The sequence below is a fragment of the Littorina saxatilis genome, linkage group LG1 (genome assembly GCF_037325665.1).
Source record: "Littorina saxatilis isolate snail1 linkage group LG1, US_GU_Lsax_2.0, whole genome shotgun sequence".
Lineage (NCBI taxonomy): Eukaryota > Metazoa > Mollusca > Gastropoda > Littorinimorpha > Littorinidae > Littorina > Littorina saxatilis.
In genome coordinates this window covers 32,722,742-32,739,240 of record NC_090245.1, presented here as the reverse complement: position 1 = coordinate 32,739,240, position 16,499 = coordinate 32,722,742, and the positions used below count along the sequence as shown (strand labels likewise).

Genomic DNA, 16,499 nt, shown 5'->3' with positions numbered 1-16,499 from the left:
ACAGCAGTCACCAGAAATAGTGCACAATATTACACACACTACATGTTCCTACCTGATGCACAATATCTACAAAACTGTACAACAAAAGCTCACATTGCACTTTGTCGAAAGGAGTCAAATCCACCAGGTGGGGGCAGAAACAATAGCTGAGATATCTTTCTTTCTTTACTTGGTGTTTAACGTCGTTTTCAACCACGAAGGTTATATCGTGACGGGGAAAGGGGGGGGGGGGGGGGGGGGGGGGAGATGGGATAGAGCCACTTGTTAATTGTTTCTTGTTCACAAAAGCACTTATCAAAAAATTGCTCCAGGGGCTTGCAACGTAGTACAATATATGACCTTACTGGGAGAATGCAAGTTTCCAGTACAAAGGACTTAACATTTCTTACAGACTGCTTGACTAAAATCTTTACAAACATTGACTATATTCTAGACAAGAAACACTTAACAAGGGAAAATGGAGAAACAGAATCCGTTAGTCGCCTCTTACGACATGCTGGGGAGCGTCGGGTAAATTCTTCCCCCTAACCCGCAGGGGGTAGCTGAGATATGTTACACTGCAATGCAACATGGCAAGCGATACTGGGCCAGCGCATGCTTGGAGGAACTTTAACCCTTTATAATATTGAGTAAAGCAATTCATACGCATGTATGCCTTTTGTGGTTTGTTACATGCTTGTTTGCAAACGACTTGTCATTTAGACACCAGCAAAATTTAAAGTTATCTTAGTTATCGCAGTAATTTCATATCCTACATCAAAATGATTGGAAATCAGAGTCCTCCATGTTTTAAATATTTAAAAACCAACAACAACAAAAACAATGCAAAACACTATTTTCAGTTATTACCTAGGTATCATTTTAGGACACCGACCTTACATACTGGGTGTGAGGAGTTGACTTTTGTCAAAGTCATGAAAAGATTTACTGATGGTTTGAATCAATATTCATTAGTGTTTATTTTTCTCATTAGAACACAAACATATGACCTGGAGGTTATGAAATAAACTACACCAGCTACAGAACAAACACACTCTTTGCACAACTTGTTGTTCTCATGAAAGTGAGCATGTGGGGCCCAGGTAGCTCAGGTGGTAGAGCACTGGACTTGTGATCGAAAGGTCGCTGGTTCGAATCCGGGCTGGGACGGACACGGGTCAACCTTATGTGCAGACCCACAGACGGTATTCATCTCCCACCCCCGTGTCACCACAATGGCACGTAAAAAACTTCGGTCATTCTGTCATAAGTGCAGATGGCTGATACCACCTAAACACGCATACACTTGTGTATCTCATCTGAAGTCGGATTAAAACCTGAGAACATGCCCCTAATGGCTTTACCGTCAGGGCGTAAAACTTGAATTTCTCTCAAGTGAGCATGTGACTGTTAGCTCTTTCCACCACATTGAAAACAAAATCCCTAAAACACAAATACATGACAAAGTGAAACTTTCACTGGAATATAGATTACAGGTTGCAGCAATAATATATGCATCATTGTACACAATAAGGTTTCATGCGTTTAGCAGGAATAGCCGCGCAGTTTCCAAGGCACAGTATCCCGGCCTCTTAGTCACTTTCTAGAGTGCGGGCATATGAAATGCAAGAGGAAATAATAATATAAAACAGATTATACAAAAACATCTTACCAAACATAAAATCACATTAACAACAATACAAAGGCGTCTCCCTACTACATTTCAAAGACGACATGTTATCATATTTCTTTCTCGTACAATGAACAAACAATGACACACCAAAGTGTAAATTAAAAAAAATAAAAAAATAAAGGTGGGAAGACTGAAACTGACAGTTCAGATTTGATCTTTTCCTTGCACCGGAAAATGTTAACATTATTTTGGTTTGGAGTCCCTAGAGGGAAGGGAGGTAACCATGAATAGTTAGAACAGAGGCAGTGATTTGCTTCAAAGTTTGACAGTTTGACAATGCAACATCCATTTATTTTTAAATCCACAGCTTTTTGGTGTTTTGACAGTGTACAGTATCTATCCTTCGGTGCATAAATAGTGTTTTAACTCCTTCAAAGTTGACAGTCATTGTTTTTATACACACAAAAGCCAAAGAAGAAAAGTGACCATGATATTTGACAAGGCAACTGTTAAAATGAAAGTGCTGCATTTCAATGTCCTGGAGTGACACAGAACAGGAACATATGCAAAGCTAAATAATATAATACTATGTTCACCAGCACAACTTTGCTGCTTGTCATCTCATCATTATTGCGTACAGACCAGAGAACCCCTGTTTTGCACTTCGAGTATTCTCAAACAAACTTGGTGTATTTTCAGAAAAATTAGCGTACTCCACACAGCGTTTGAACATCCATGATTAAAACATGCCTCACGCGCGTCCGTCACACCGTTGATTAAGTTCACCTATACATTTAAAACAAATGTTTTTTTCAATGTTTACTGACAAAAACTGTTATCATGTGACAAAATACTGGATCGGCTTCGGGATGGGCGTGTGAAGAAAAGTTGTCTAGGAATTTTTTTCGTCGTATTTTTTGTCCACTGACCGTACTGATCGTATTCTCGACAATCATGCGTACAAAATACGGCGAAATCGTATGGGTTCCCAGGTCTGTGCGTAGATTCCACCCTTTCCACAGATGAAATGAACAAGCTCAAAAGTCACACACACAAATAAGTCTAAAAGAGAAAGGAAAAAAATATAACTAAAAGAGAAATGAAAGGATGCACTGAAGGGCACATTCTCTCCAAATCATCAGACAAAATTCATATGTGTGAGGGAAAATTAAGACATGAAGATGACCCTTTCAAAGTAAAATCCTTGCTAAACCTACAATCTCTGAAATGTGCGAATGACCATAAAAGTGACGATGACTTTAAAAAACTTTGATCCCAATTGGTGGCAAGTATAACTTGGTGAAGGTACACAAGAGCGACCACGCATGCACAATAAAATCTCTCTTCACTGCTCAAGAGGCACTGTAATACCACAACAGAGTTTGTCAAGACTGGCGGGTCAAGCAATGGAGTGAGCTGCGATGTCGATGTCGCTAGCCTCCTATGTGCGTATCCAAGGTGCTGGTAGTGTAGCATTGTGCTGTGGTGTAGGATGGAATACATCGTCCGCTGCGGTGACAGGCGCTTTCCTCTCTCCAGGTGTCTAGAATAATCTCTTCTTATCCTTCTTGCTACTGAAAACAGAAAAAAGGTAAAAATGAGGTTCGTCTGGAGAGAGACTACATGTTGCGTGCAATACGTGAATCAAATCTGTGATTACCAAAGAATGAACACACAGACATGTGGAAAGAATACATGGACTGGGAGTTTCACGAGCAGACGGAAGAAGATACACAAGAGAGGTTACATAAAACATGAAACATGCGAAGGACACTGCATTATTAATGCGACCTCGATTACAACATCAGTCTGCATAGCATTGTCATAAGGCCCACAAAAAAAAAGTCTGTTTACGGTAACATAGACCAAAAAAATAGGGTCGGTAGGTCGTGATATTTTTTTCTTTTTTTTTTTCCCCCAAATCACATTTGTACGTTATTTTGCCCAAAAAAACAAAATTTTTTCCCCCAAATGCCAAAAAAAAGTCTAGGGTCGCGCGAAAAAAATAGGATCGGTCGGGTTACCGTAAACAGACTATATTTTTTTTTGTGGCCTAATTGACATTTCTGACATACAAACACAGCCACATAATTATGTCGGGGAAAGTGAAAACTAGGTTGGGTTCAGATGAACGTAATCTGAGCGACAGTGGAACCCCCTTTTTTGTTTGTAAGAAAACCCTTGATTTAAGACTTCCTCCACTTTCATTCCACCCTGTTTTCTCAGACCTTATGTACATAGAGTCAGTTTATTTACAGCCAGTTTAAGACTCTCCTTTCAAGACCTGATTATCTTCATTTGTTGTTGTCTTAAAAAGGGGTTCCACTGTACCATGACAGGAAGAGAACCACATTGAGACTTGTTCAAATACACAGAGGTAATAGATTTTTCTGATGTTTAGGGTCATCATTGCGTGTGTAAATAGACAGACATCAGCATTTTTGTTTGTTAAAAGTTGTTTTTAAAATCAATTACAAATGGGAATAAACATTATTAACACCACACAAAAAACATAAATACTGGCCATTTTAATGAAAAGAAACAAACAGATCTTTCTAAGTTTGACACATTATCAAACTGCTACTCACGAAATTAAAGATGATATTTCAGAAAATAATAAACTCTAAGTATAAATACTCATAAAACTTAAAGAAAAAAATCATAACCACACATTCAAACCATTACAGTGCACTTAGTTGTAACAATGCACATGCATTGTAAAGTTTACAAACAGGTGTGTGCCTACATTAATTAAGAACAATAATGTGTGTTTAATCTAAACTGTCATCTACAGCTACATCAAACAATTAAGGTGTGTGCAAAACTCTTAATAAGAATGTGATGGTCACACGTGCTCTTCATTGAAAAACCGTACAAACGGGAAATCAAAAATTAAACAGTGTCCTGTCACAAACCTACAAATGAAATGTTTGTTAATGTTTGCCTGTGAAGAGAAGCTTGTGAGGTGCACAATCCCGAAATAAAACAGCACAAACGGGTCAATCAAAACTTGTGAACAGTGAAAGCTGCCATCAAATAGCACAGTGGTCTAAATATACAAAAAGAAGATGACCTGTGTATTATCATCTTGCTTCAGAACACCGATTCCATTCCTTTATGGCCTGAATATTTCATGACTTCCCTCATCTTGAGCATTAGTTACTGTTGCTCTCTATTAGTATCCTGACCTTTTGGTTTTGTCCTTTGTGTCCTGACCTTTCAAATGCCTGTAGATGTACTCCAAATTTATACAAATAGAAAATAAATGAACTCAGAATCAATCATCCCACCACTTAATCAATCGATAAAAACTACACAAGTTTAAAGTACACAAAAACATTTCATTTCCTTTTTTTATTTTATTTTTTTTATAAATTTGTCAACTCTTTCATCAAAAAAATATATAAGCCTTGTAGTGAGTGTCTGTCTTTAAGCATTTGTATAAGGGACAGGTTTGGAAATTAGGCTTTGCCTAAAACCTTTATCCTTTAGTAATCAAGTTTAGTTTCAGTTTCCCTAAATGAGGAGAAATCTGAGCAACAATTTCAAGGAGAAATATTCAGAAACAGGCAGGTTTTACTGTTGACAGAAAACCAACACACACAAAAACAAAAACAAATATAATAAAAGTGGTACATGTCCGCTGTGGTTGAGTCTCTCCTTCCACCATTTCCACCTGCAAGCCGACATGAGAAGGACACACGATGCACAACCAATGCAACACAGGTAACCTTACTACTAGACATGCACACATCCAGCAATCAATTGCACTAGACCAATTCCTAGAATAACTACATCAGGGTTTTTATTGGATGTGGAAGAGTTGTCTCCCTTCAAAACAGTGAGGCAAACACTCGTGGCCAGTGATCAGCGGTGGAAAGCGATCAAGGTGGCAGTGGACAATAATCTCCAAAGAGCATATTTTAGAACAAAAAGGCTGAACTTCCAGCAAACAAGGACACTGAAGCTCATTATTCACTGATGCCATCATCTTCTGTCTTCATTGATCAGTGGCATGTCTTGGCCTCACTGTTTCCAAGGGCTGCAATTCTTCCACAGCTAATATGAACCCTGACAATTATTTTCAAACATCATCCTTTGATAACAAGATTCCCAGAAAAACCCTACTTCATTGACCGCTGTGTTTAATAACCACCTTCTATCTGCTTCTGAAAATGCTATCTGCTTCTCCAAAGCAATATCCCCTACAAGCTACATGTATCTCCACTTCATACAAAGCATAGTAAAGCCATGGCTGTCGTCCACATGAAACATCAAGTTTCAGGTCATCCACAGCAGTTTCCAAGCCACTACATTCTACAAAGAACATGTGGCTCTAACATGGTGCAGTTCTCATTCCACAGCACCCATAGTTGCTACAATGGCCTCCTCAATTCAAAAACTATTTTTCAGTGAAGCCGGATGGTCCCCGAGATGATTCTACTTGTCATGAATTCTTTAGTTTCAGTGTTAAGACATCAAACAGTTCAACTGCCACTCAAGTATTTTTTCAGGCATGCCTACACTGTATAAGCCCATTTCTCTGGATAACATCATCCTTCTAGATCTTAAGACATCCGTCTTGGTAGACTGTCTCAAATTCACAGCGATGCCACGTAATCCCTATACTCATTCCTAATAGTGTGCAGAGTTCTTCAGACATTTGCCTTTAAAAGTGCTGAGAGAGACCAAACTTGACACCTCCTGTGCACAAGCTTATTTTTCAGTGATGTCAAACGGGAAAAAAGTCATGCTTATTTTGAATGTGCTTAGTTTGTTTGACAACATCCTGCATTTTAGTGTGCATCAAAGTTTCAGTTGTGGAGATCAAACTTCTGCCAGTGATGCCAGGCTACCCCCATGCTCTGCCCATTCTCAAGGTGCTAACGTCTTTTAATAGCAACTGCCATTCTAGTGTGCATTAAAGTTGCAGTTCTAGTGAGACCAAACTTGACAAAAATGGCCTCCTGCGTATTCCATTTTCCAGTGGTTTCAGACAATTCCCCAATGCCCATTCTAAATGTGCCAATTGTTCCTGCAGCAACCCGCATTTCAGTGTGTGCACGAGTGTTTTTGAAGGGTTCACACCTGCCGGAATGCTCTCCTCTACGCAAGCTACCCCCCAGCCTAAACATGTCACCCTTGGGCGACTTCTTCCCCTTGTGGTCCTCCTCAAAGGGAAACAGACTGCTGCTGAAAGAAAATGGACCATTGAAGAGACACTAAATATAACCAACAAAACATGGGACGAATTTTGTGTGTGCAGACTTATCCTTGAAGAAAAAAGCTACTGTAGAAAAAATCAATATATGTGGCGCTAACAAAACAAAACAAAAACAAAAAAATGACGCCAATAAGTTCTGGTGTGACTGTTCAGCTAATATATGGCTGCAGAACATGTTTTTACTTCACCTTTTAGTTTTACACAGCATTAATGTGATGGAGATTTTATGACGTATGAAAAGAGTAGGATACACCTACATGAAAGAAACTGAAAGGTTTGGATACACGCCTTGAAATGAGACCCATGTGGCATGCTAGTTTTATTTGCAGTATGTTCACTGGCAGAGTTCATACTTACTAACTCTAAAACACAAGGGAGGTAATCCATTTCATGCACCCAACTCTGAAAAACAATCAACCATTCAAGTCTACCAACAGGTCCATCCATATGTGCCATTTTAAAACTCTTAATCTACTTCAGGCAAAACCTCTCAAGAAGAGCTAATTTCACCTAATCCTACACAGCTCATGGGGTATGTTTCAAACCAGCGATGACACAACCATCTCAAAACTGCACTAAAATATGGCATAGCACGAAGAAAACTCCCCCCTAAAAGTCATGCTACATTTTGTTCATCCAGGAATAGGAAAAGGGTAAAAAATAAAAAATAAATCTAGCAGTTTTGGTTGAGGGAATGCCAAAATGTCCAACAATCCTGGTAGATGGAATTCTAAGATCTGAAACTAGGCTGAAGGGAAAAGCCCTACGACTACCAGTTTAAGGATGTGTTGCTTCCTGTGTAAACCATTTTGGAAATGACCACAGATCTGTCCAGGCGTTTACATGAGATGAGAGCATCCTTCCACTCAGACACGTCCCAAAAATCTACAACCATGCTGTCATTCAAAGGTGTTTTTTTCTTTTTCTTTTTTACATTTAGTCAAGTTTTGACTAAATATTTTAACGTAGAGGGGGGAATCGAGACGAGGGTCGTGGTGTATGTGTGTCTGTCTGTCTGTCTGTCTGTCTGTGTGTGTGTGTAGAGCGATTCAGACTAAACTACTGGGCCGATCTTTATGAAATTTGACATGAGAGTTCCTGGGTATGATATCCCCGGACGTTTTTTTCATTTTTTCGATAAATACCTTTGATGACGTCATATCCGGCTTTTTGTAAAAGTTGAGGCGGCACTGTCACACCCTCATTTTTCAATCAAATTGATTGAAATTTTGGCAAAGCAATCTTCGACGAAGCCCGGGGTTTGGTATTGCATTTCAGCTTGGTGGCTTAAAAACTAATGAGTGAGTTTGGTCATTAAAAATCGGAAACTTGTAATTAAAATTATTTTTTTATTAAACGATCCAAAAACAATTTCATCTTATTCTTCGTCATTTTCTGATTCCAAAAACATATACATATGTTATATTTGGATTAAAAACAAGCTCTGAAAATTAAAAATATAAAAATTATGATCAAAATTAAATTTCCGAAATCGTTTTAAAAACTATTTCATCTTATTCCTTGTCGGTTCCTGATTCCAAAAACATATAGATATATGTTTGGATTAAAAACACGCTCAGAAAGTTAAAACGAAGAGAGGTACAGTAAAGCGTGCTATGAAGCACAGCGCAATCGCTACCGCGCCAAACAGGCTCGTCACTTTCACTGCCTTTTGCACTAGCGGCGGACTACGTTCAGTTTCATTCTGCGAGTTCCACAGCTTGACTAAATGTAGTAATTTCGCCTTACGCGACTTGTTTTTTTCTTCTTTTGCTGGATACATTTGACAGCTTGATATGTGTCTGCGATCAAATGAGCAAAACAAGCAAACTCTGTAGAGGGAGCAGCCAGGCTGTAGATTTTTGACATGTGTCAAAGTGGAAGGATGCTTTTATGCCATGTACAAAAAGTATGGACAGAGATACGGCGATATACACAGGAAGGGAGGTCACTTTAACAGAGCAATGTCTTTGGTGCTGACAAATGGATTACCTGCCCCCAGCGTCTACGCTAGTGAGGGTACCAGCATCCTAGAAGGTTGGGCAGGGATCTGCAATAGTGCGTCACATCACCACCAGTAATTGCGCAGTGAAGGCTTTGCCAGCATCCTTGTTTTAAAGCACACTAATCTACAAGCTTATGATGGATTAGGATTACCCGGTACGTAATTCCCTTAATTCCCTCGCTTCACACATCCGTGCTGCAGCACCCTCCCCACGCCCTTTAGAACGATACAAAATGAACATCTGATATGTTTTAACGTGCAGTGGAACCCCCCTTTTAAGACCCCCCAATTTAAGACTCCCTCCCTTTTAAGACCCTGCTTTTTGACTGTGTTGATAACCTCTGTAAATTTACCCCCATTTCAAGACTCCCTCCTTTTTAAGACCTAATTTTCTCTTTTTTTTTTAGGTTTTAAAAGGGGAGTTCCACTGTTCTTTGACACTCACTGATCAAGGTGGCATCCTTATCTGATGCCATTTTTGTATCTTCCGTCACATGTGTAGCCAGATAGTGTGTTTACCCCTTCTCCCTTTTCAAACCCCTTTCCCCTCTCCTTGTTTCTCAGGCAGTGGTTAATGGAACCTGAAGAAAACTCTTCAAATAGTCAGTGCCAAATCCTTGTGCAGCCAGATTAACCTTTCAACACAACAATAATCTTTTGGATAAACTGTTTTTAGAGGGTCTACCTACCTTATTAGCAGGGATTCAGACAGGTGTTGCTTTTCCTACAAAACAAATCCTGAGAGAGTGGTCTCAAAAGAGTGTTCCAAGTAATTAAAAAAACCAAAAATTGTAATCCACAATACGGTCTGCTTTGTACAAAGTTGTCACTTACATTCCACAGGAGTCGCAACACACATCATTATCAAGTTATCACAACAAAGAAACAGTGGAATAGTTGCATTCTTCATCCACCGAAATTTTACAACACAGAAATAATCCACATACAAAAGAAAACCAAAGAATCACAAAACTAGAAATCACAGAAACAAAGTCACAGTATAACAGTTAATAACGAGTTCAATTTGTACATGCATAGAGAGAATAAGAGATACGTGAAACATACATAACAAAACAAAACTGATTCAATTTAGTGCATTGATGGTGATATTCACCGGAAGAATATGAAAGATAAAAATGTTCTCATAGGACCTTTTAACTCTAATTTAATCATGGACGAAAGTACAATGAATGCAGAGTGTGCCACCTACCCCCACAAAGGAAGAGAAACAAAGACAACAGACAGAAAGGGAGCAACAGAGAAGACAAAAATGAACGGGGCAAACAAAGAACGAGTAAAATAGAGATTTCTATGACAACGTACTCTTTTTGGTTTTCCAGTGATCTCCTGCGCTCGCCCCAGGTGTGTTCCCACTCGGCCTTTTCTCGCTCGAAGCCCTTCCACTTGTCGTCCATCTCCCTCTGTTGCTGCTCCAGACTCTTCTTCATTTGCTCCGACCGCTTCTGCAGCTGTTCACACAATGCCAGGGATTCAGAATATGAACTAAAGTCCGTATGGTTAATTGTTTTATGTGGGGTGTACATTTACATGTTCTATTCTGTATATGTTCTGTTGTAAAGGGCCTAGAGCCATAGGTTAGGCACTTAAAAATGTCCAGTTATCATTTAAGTTATTGAGACATCCCAGTGCACTAAGGGATTTATAGAGCAAATCGAGAAAATTCATTATTGAACGAAGCGCATAGCGCTGAGTTCAATAATTATTTTCGAGATTTGCTCTATAAATCCCTTAGTGCACTGGGATTGTTTCAATAACGATATTGTCAGTACCGCCAGAGAAAAAAGAAGATTCAAAACGCACATTTTGCAACGCGCATTTGGATAGGCGTAACTGTGTGGTCAGGTTTGTGTCACTGGATCTACTTTTGTGTGGGCTGTCTCAAGTGTGTCGTGCTTTCGTCACACGCAAACTCTTGTTTTAATTTCTGTTGGTAAATTCCAGTGTAGCGTTAAGCTAAAAAGTGATGATCTTTCATAGAGACCTCATTTAAACTCGGAGAAAGGACTGCGATTCGAAACCTTCATCGAGCTTCGACAGATTGACTGTACAGAGTTTTGCCCCTTGCCACGGTTGACGGAAAGCACATTATGATTTTCAAAATAAATGTGGCATGTTTCTCGTGTGGTATCTTCACTCATCGGGGAGTCTGGTACTAAATATGAACGGTAAGAATGCTCTGAACCCTTCACGTATTATATCCCCATCGTTTTATCGTTCACATTTGCCCAACATGTTAATTTGCCGACCGGGATTTATGTCGTCTGCTACAGCACTGAGTCTCATTTCAAAAACAACAAGAAGAGCAAACGCTCGATCGAGTCACTTTCGCAGTTCTGAATATTATATGAGGCATCAGATGGACAGGAAGAAATTGCTATTCACAACACAATGAGTCACGTTCACATAAAATTTGAGCCCGGTCACTTTTATAGTTTCCGAGAAAAGCCCAACGTTAAGTTGTGTGTTGCCAAACAGAAAAGGCTAGTTATCTCCCTTGTTTTTCTGATAACGTTCGTAAAAGGCTACAGATGTAAATACTTTGATGTAAAGAATAATCCTACAAAGTTTCAATCACATCCGATGAACTTTGTCAAAGATATAAAATGTCTAATTTTTCCTTTGACGCTGACCTGTGACCTTGAAAAAGGTCAAAGGTCAACGAAACCATCGTTAAAGTGTAGAGGTCATTGGAGGTCACGACTAAACAAAATATGAGCCCGATCGCTTTGATAGTTTCCGAGATACTTTGTCAAAGATATAAAATGTCTAATTTTTCCTTTGACGCTGACCTGTGACCTTGAAAAAGGTCAAAGGTCAACGAAACCATCGTTAAAGTGTAGAGGTCATTGGAGGTCACGACTAAACAAAATATGAGCCCGATCGCTTTGATAGTTTCCGAGAAAAGTCCAACGTTAAGGTGGTGTCTACGGACGGCCGGCCGGCCGGCCGGACAGACTAACACTGACCGATTACATAGAGTCACTTTTTCTCAAGTGACTCAAAAATTGCTCGTCACGTTGCACTGAGTCTGCACGCATGAGGCAGGCTGGTAATAAGTCTTATATATGGTAAGAACGTTCTAAACCCTACACGTTTTCGATTCCGATTGTTCTTGCCTTGAAATAATAATTCGGAAAACATTCATTTACTGAACAGATGCAGTCGTATTTCAGTGTAGTCTGCTACGTGCTGATCTAGCTGCTACCGTCTCTGCTGCTACGTTATCGGAATAACACTTTATCTGTTAGCTGCTGGGAATTGTATACTAACTCATCATTTGGTCATGTGGACAATAAACTACATGCCACTAACATGGCATAATTATGAGAGGAATCTTCGCAAGTCGAAACTGAACAAGAAGGGCAAAGCCCATACGACTCACATGCTTTACACATTTTTCCTACCAAAATACATGTGACCTTGACCCAAGGTCAAGGTCATCCAAGGTCATACAACACAAAGCTGTTAATTCAAGACATAGGAAGTACAATGGTGCTTATTGGCTCTTTCTACCATGAGATATGGTCACTTTTAGTGGTTCACTACCTTATTTTGGTCACATTTCATAAGGGTCAAAGTGACCTTGACCTTGATCATATGTGACCAAATGTGTCTCATGATGAAAGCATAACATGTGCCCCACATAATTTTTAAGTTTGAAACAGTTATCTTCCATAGTTCAGGGTCAAGGTCACTTCAAAATATGTATACAATCCAACTTTGAAGAGCTCCTGTGACCTTGACCTTGAAGCAAGGTAAACCAAACTGGTATCAAAAGATGGGGCTTACTTTGCCCTATATATCATATATAGGTGAGGTATTGAATCTCAAAAACTTCAGAGAAAATGGGAAAAATGTGAAAAATAGCTGTTTTTTAGGCAACATTTATGGCCCCTGCGACCTTGACCTTGAAGCAAGGTCAAGATGCTATGTATGTTTTTTGGGGCCTTGTCATCATACACCATCTTGCCAAATTTGGTACTGATAGACTGAATAGTGTCCAAGAAATATCCAACGTTAAAGTTTTCCGGACGGACGGACGGACGGACGGACGACTCGGGTGAGTACATAGACTCACTTTTGCTTCGCATGTGAGTCAAAAATTAGACACAGCGGGTTCTATTTTTAGATCAGTGGCAACTGTGGCACAGGCACATGCAATCTGTCAGAAAAAAAACCATCTTCTGCTTTAATTGAGAAGCAGGAAATTTATGGTCTTAATCATTGGTATTGTGGAGAATATAAGCTACATGTCATTAATTAATTCTGAGGATGAGTGTACACTCTCGCTTAAGCAAAGGGCGGAAGAATACGCTCTGTGGAAAAGTTAGCGCAATTAGCCAATCAACTGGTTCACATCAGTCATGTGACACCAGTACTTACTGACAATTATTATTATTATTATTATTATTATTAAGTCAATGAGATAATCAGAAATCCAAAAACACATAAGGCTGCTAACGTTCCAAAATTCAGAATCAAAATCAAGAATGGTAAGAAACGTTTAATTTTTGACAAAACAAAACATTCACCATGGTCTTTGTACCAGGGTTCGTACAGTTTTTTTGTTCTAAAATTCAAGGACTTTTCAAGGACTTTCAAGACCTTCTGAAGAGAAAATCAAGCACCCTCTTACCTTCAAAGCTCGCAATGAAACACTCGCTAGTTATTATACCCTCTTCCCGCACGCCGATTTAAATCATTGGATGTTCAAAAACTAATGATAAGCACCATTTTTCATTTCCTTTGATGAGCATCTGGTGTCGTGCACCGGCCATGTGGCTTTTCAAGGCGGCTTCTCCCATGCTCGAAATGTTGAAGTCTTTTTTACACACGAAGCATCGCGCATGATGTTTCGATTTATCCGATGCTTCTACAAGCCAAGCTTTGTATTTTGCATTGGCAAGCCATTGACGATTGAAGACGCAGTTGCCTTTCCCCATTTTCCACGCTAAGACACAGGAAGAGATATAAAAATGCCACTGCGGTTCTCCGCGTCTGCAAACTATTAGTCATTCCGTAGTTGTTTCCCTTGCCAACTTCCGGGAAGGGAAGCAACTACGGGTGACTAGTAATAGTTAGTTCGTCTGCTTTCGTTTTCACTCGATCTTTTATTCTCCCAAAATGTGTGTACTGTATTTGACGAAAAAAAAGGGGGTTGCATTTTTTTTTTTAAATAAGACAAGCTGCTGATGAAATGTATAGGCAACAATTTGGAAAAATCAAGTACTTTTCAATGACTATTTAACAAAACTCTATTTTCAAGCACTTTTCAAGGCCTGGAAAAGGTTTTCCAATTTTCAAGGAGTTTTCCAGGGTTCAAGGACTCTGTACGAACCCTGTTGTACCTTAGCATTCTTGTTTTTTGATTCTCAATGAGATAATTACACACACAAAAATGTCACTGCTTTGTTTCCCTGTGTATTATTGTCTTCCCCATTATCTTATTCGGTGAAAGTATGTTGAAAGAATATTGAAACACAACCTACAACAAGAAGGGCAAAGCCCATACGACTCACATGCTTTACACATTTTTCCTACCAAAATACATGTGACCTTGACCTTGGGTCAAGGTCATGCAACACAAAGCTGTTAATTCAAGACATAGGAAGTACAATGGTGCTTATTGGCTCTTTCTACCATGAGATATGGTCACTTTTAGTGGTTCACTACCTTATTTTGGTCACATTTCATAAGGGTCAAAGTGACCTTGACCTTGATCATATGTGACCAAATGTGTCTCATGATGAAAGCATAACATGTGCCCCACATAATTTTTAAGTTTGAAACAGTTATCTTCCATAGTTCAGGGTCAAGGTCACTTCAAAATATGTATACAATCCAACTTTGAAGAGCTCCTGTGACCTTGACCTTGAAGCAAGGTAAACCAAACTGGTATCAAAAGATGGGGCTTACTTTGCCCTATATATCATATATAGGTGAGGTATTCAATCTCAAAAACTTCAGAGAAAATGGGAAAAATGTGAAAAATAGCTGGTTTTAAGGCAACATTTATGGCCCCTGCGACCTTGACCTTGAAGCAAGGTCAAGATGCTATGTATGTTTTTTGGGGCCTTGTCATCATACACCATCTTGCCAAATTTGGTACTGATAGACTGAATAGTGTCCAAGAAATATCCAACGTTAAAGTTTTCCGGACGGACGGACGGACGGACGGACGACTCGGGTGAGTACATAGACTCACTTTTGCTACGCATGTGAGTCAAAAACTGAGTATAGCTGACTAAAAAAAAAAGTGAGTGTACAGTAGGCGTTTAAAGACACATGTCGCTTTGGAAACGAGGAAAAAATCACTTGCAACAGTTGGTGCCACTGTGGCACTTTTGTTTTGCTGCCTAATGCACATGGGAGTTGAGCCCACAAATCCAGAAGCAAACTAAGGAGTGGTCAATATTTCCGTAAACTTACATCAGCCTCGGAGTCCTTGAGTTTCTGTTTCTTTTCCTTGACCTTCATCTCAAACACCTGCTCCATCTCCGCCTCCATCTTCTTCATCTTCAGGTTGTGCTCCTGTCTTTCTTCTGCCATCTGGGTCAATGGGTCCCTGTAACAATCATCACCATCATCATCATTATCATAGTCATAATCATCATCATCATCGTCAATAATATCGGCATCATCATCGTTGCGTCATCATCATCATCATTATCATAGTCATAATCATCGTCATCATCATCGTCAATAATATCAGCATCATCATCGTTGCTGTCATCATCATCATCATCAGCATGATCATTCTCACTGTCAACATCATTCTTATCAGCAGCGATCCGATTATTATTGTTTTAAAACAGTCAGTGTTTTCCCCCATTTTCAGCAGCAGCACTACCACTACTTCATTCATTTGAGGCACGGCTGATGCTCATCAATGACTTCATGAAATTTTGATTTCTGTGTGCCTTTTCTCAAGGCATCAACCATACATGGCAGATTTTTTTCTCGTACATGGCAGAGCTTTTTCTATCAATAACCTTAACATCTGTTTTTTCACTCGTTTCTTTTCTTTGTAACAAGATACATTCTGCACTCTTATTCTAAAATGCCATGTAAACACTGCAATTACTAAACAGTATAGAGACATAGTGCTTGCTGCCGCGCAAGCCGAGAAAATTTTCCCTCTTTATCTTTGCTGCGCTGGCCGCAAAACCCAACTGCGCGGAGGTGTTTCCAGACACATCGAAAGTAGGGTGTAAAGGTGTATTTATGTGTTCAGTCACTTAAGGCGCTGCAGCACATTCTGTCATTCAAAAACTGACACAGGGCAGGGCGCACCAAGCATCGTCTCACATGACAATGCTCTGTCCATGGATGCCTAGAGCAATACTGAACAACCAAAAGAGAAGAAACCGTGAGTGTGAGGGTACTGACTTTGTCAGGGAGCCCGGTTTGACCTTGCCCTCGTTGGTGGAGGGGGCCAGCTTGTTGTAGCGGAAGTTCTCGTAGTGCACGTTGTTGGTCACGTCCTTCAGGTCCTGCATGTGGGTCCTGTGAACAACACGCAACAATGTCACACAAAGCAAAACAAGGAAACGTGAAGGAGGAGGAGAGAGAGAGGAGGAGGAGAGAGAGAGAGGATGAGGGAAGGATGAGAGGAAGAGGGAAGGAAAGAGAGGAAG

General features: G+C 39.8%; 1 protein-coding gene across 1 annotated transcript in view; it reads right to left on the bottom strand.

Annotated features, from left to right (window-relative positions):
* Positions 1-6,480: 6,480 nt before the first annotated feature.
* The window catches only part of LOC138950402 (protein peanut-like), a 107,213-nt gene continuing 97,194 nt past the window's right edge, over positions 6,481-16,499 (bottom strand). The window contains exons 14-17 of the mRNA XM_070322145.1: positions 16,252-16,368; positions 15,292-15,427; positions 10,165-10,310; positions 6,481-6,802 (exon numbers count right to left, since the gene is read on the bottom strand). Coding sequence (XP_070178246.1) covers positions 6,496-6,802; positions 10,165-10,310; positions 15,292-15,427; positions 16,252-16,368 — 706 coding nt within the window. The 3' untranslated portion in view covers positions 6,481-6,495. The remainder of the gene's footprint in view (positions 6,803-10,164; positions 10,311-15,291; positions 15,428-16,251; positions 16,369-16,499) is intronic.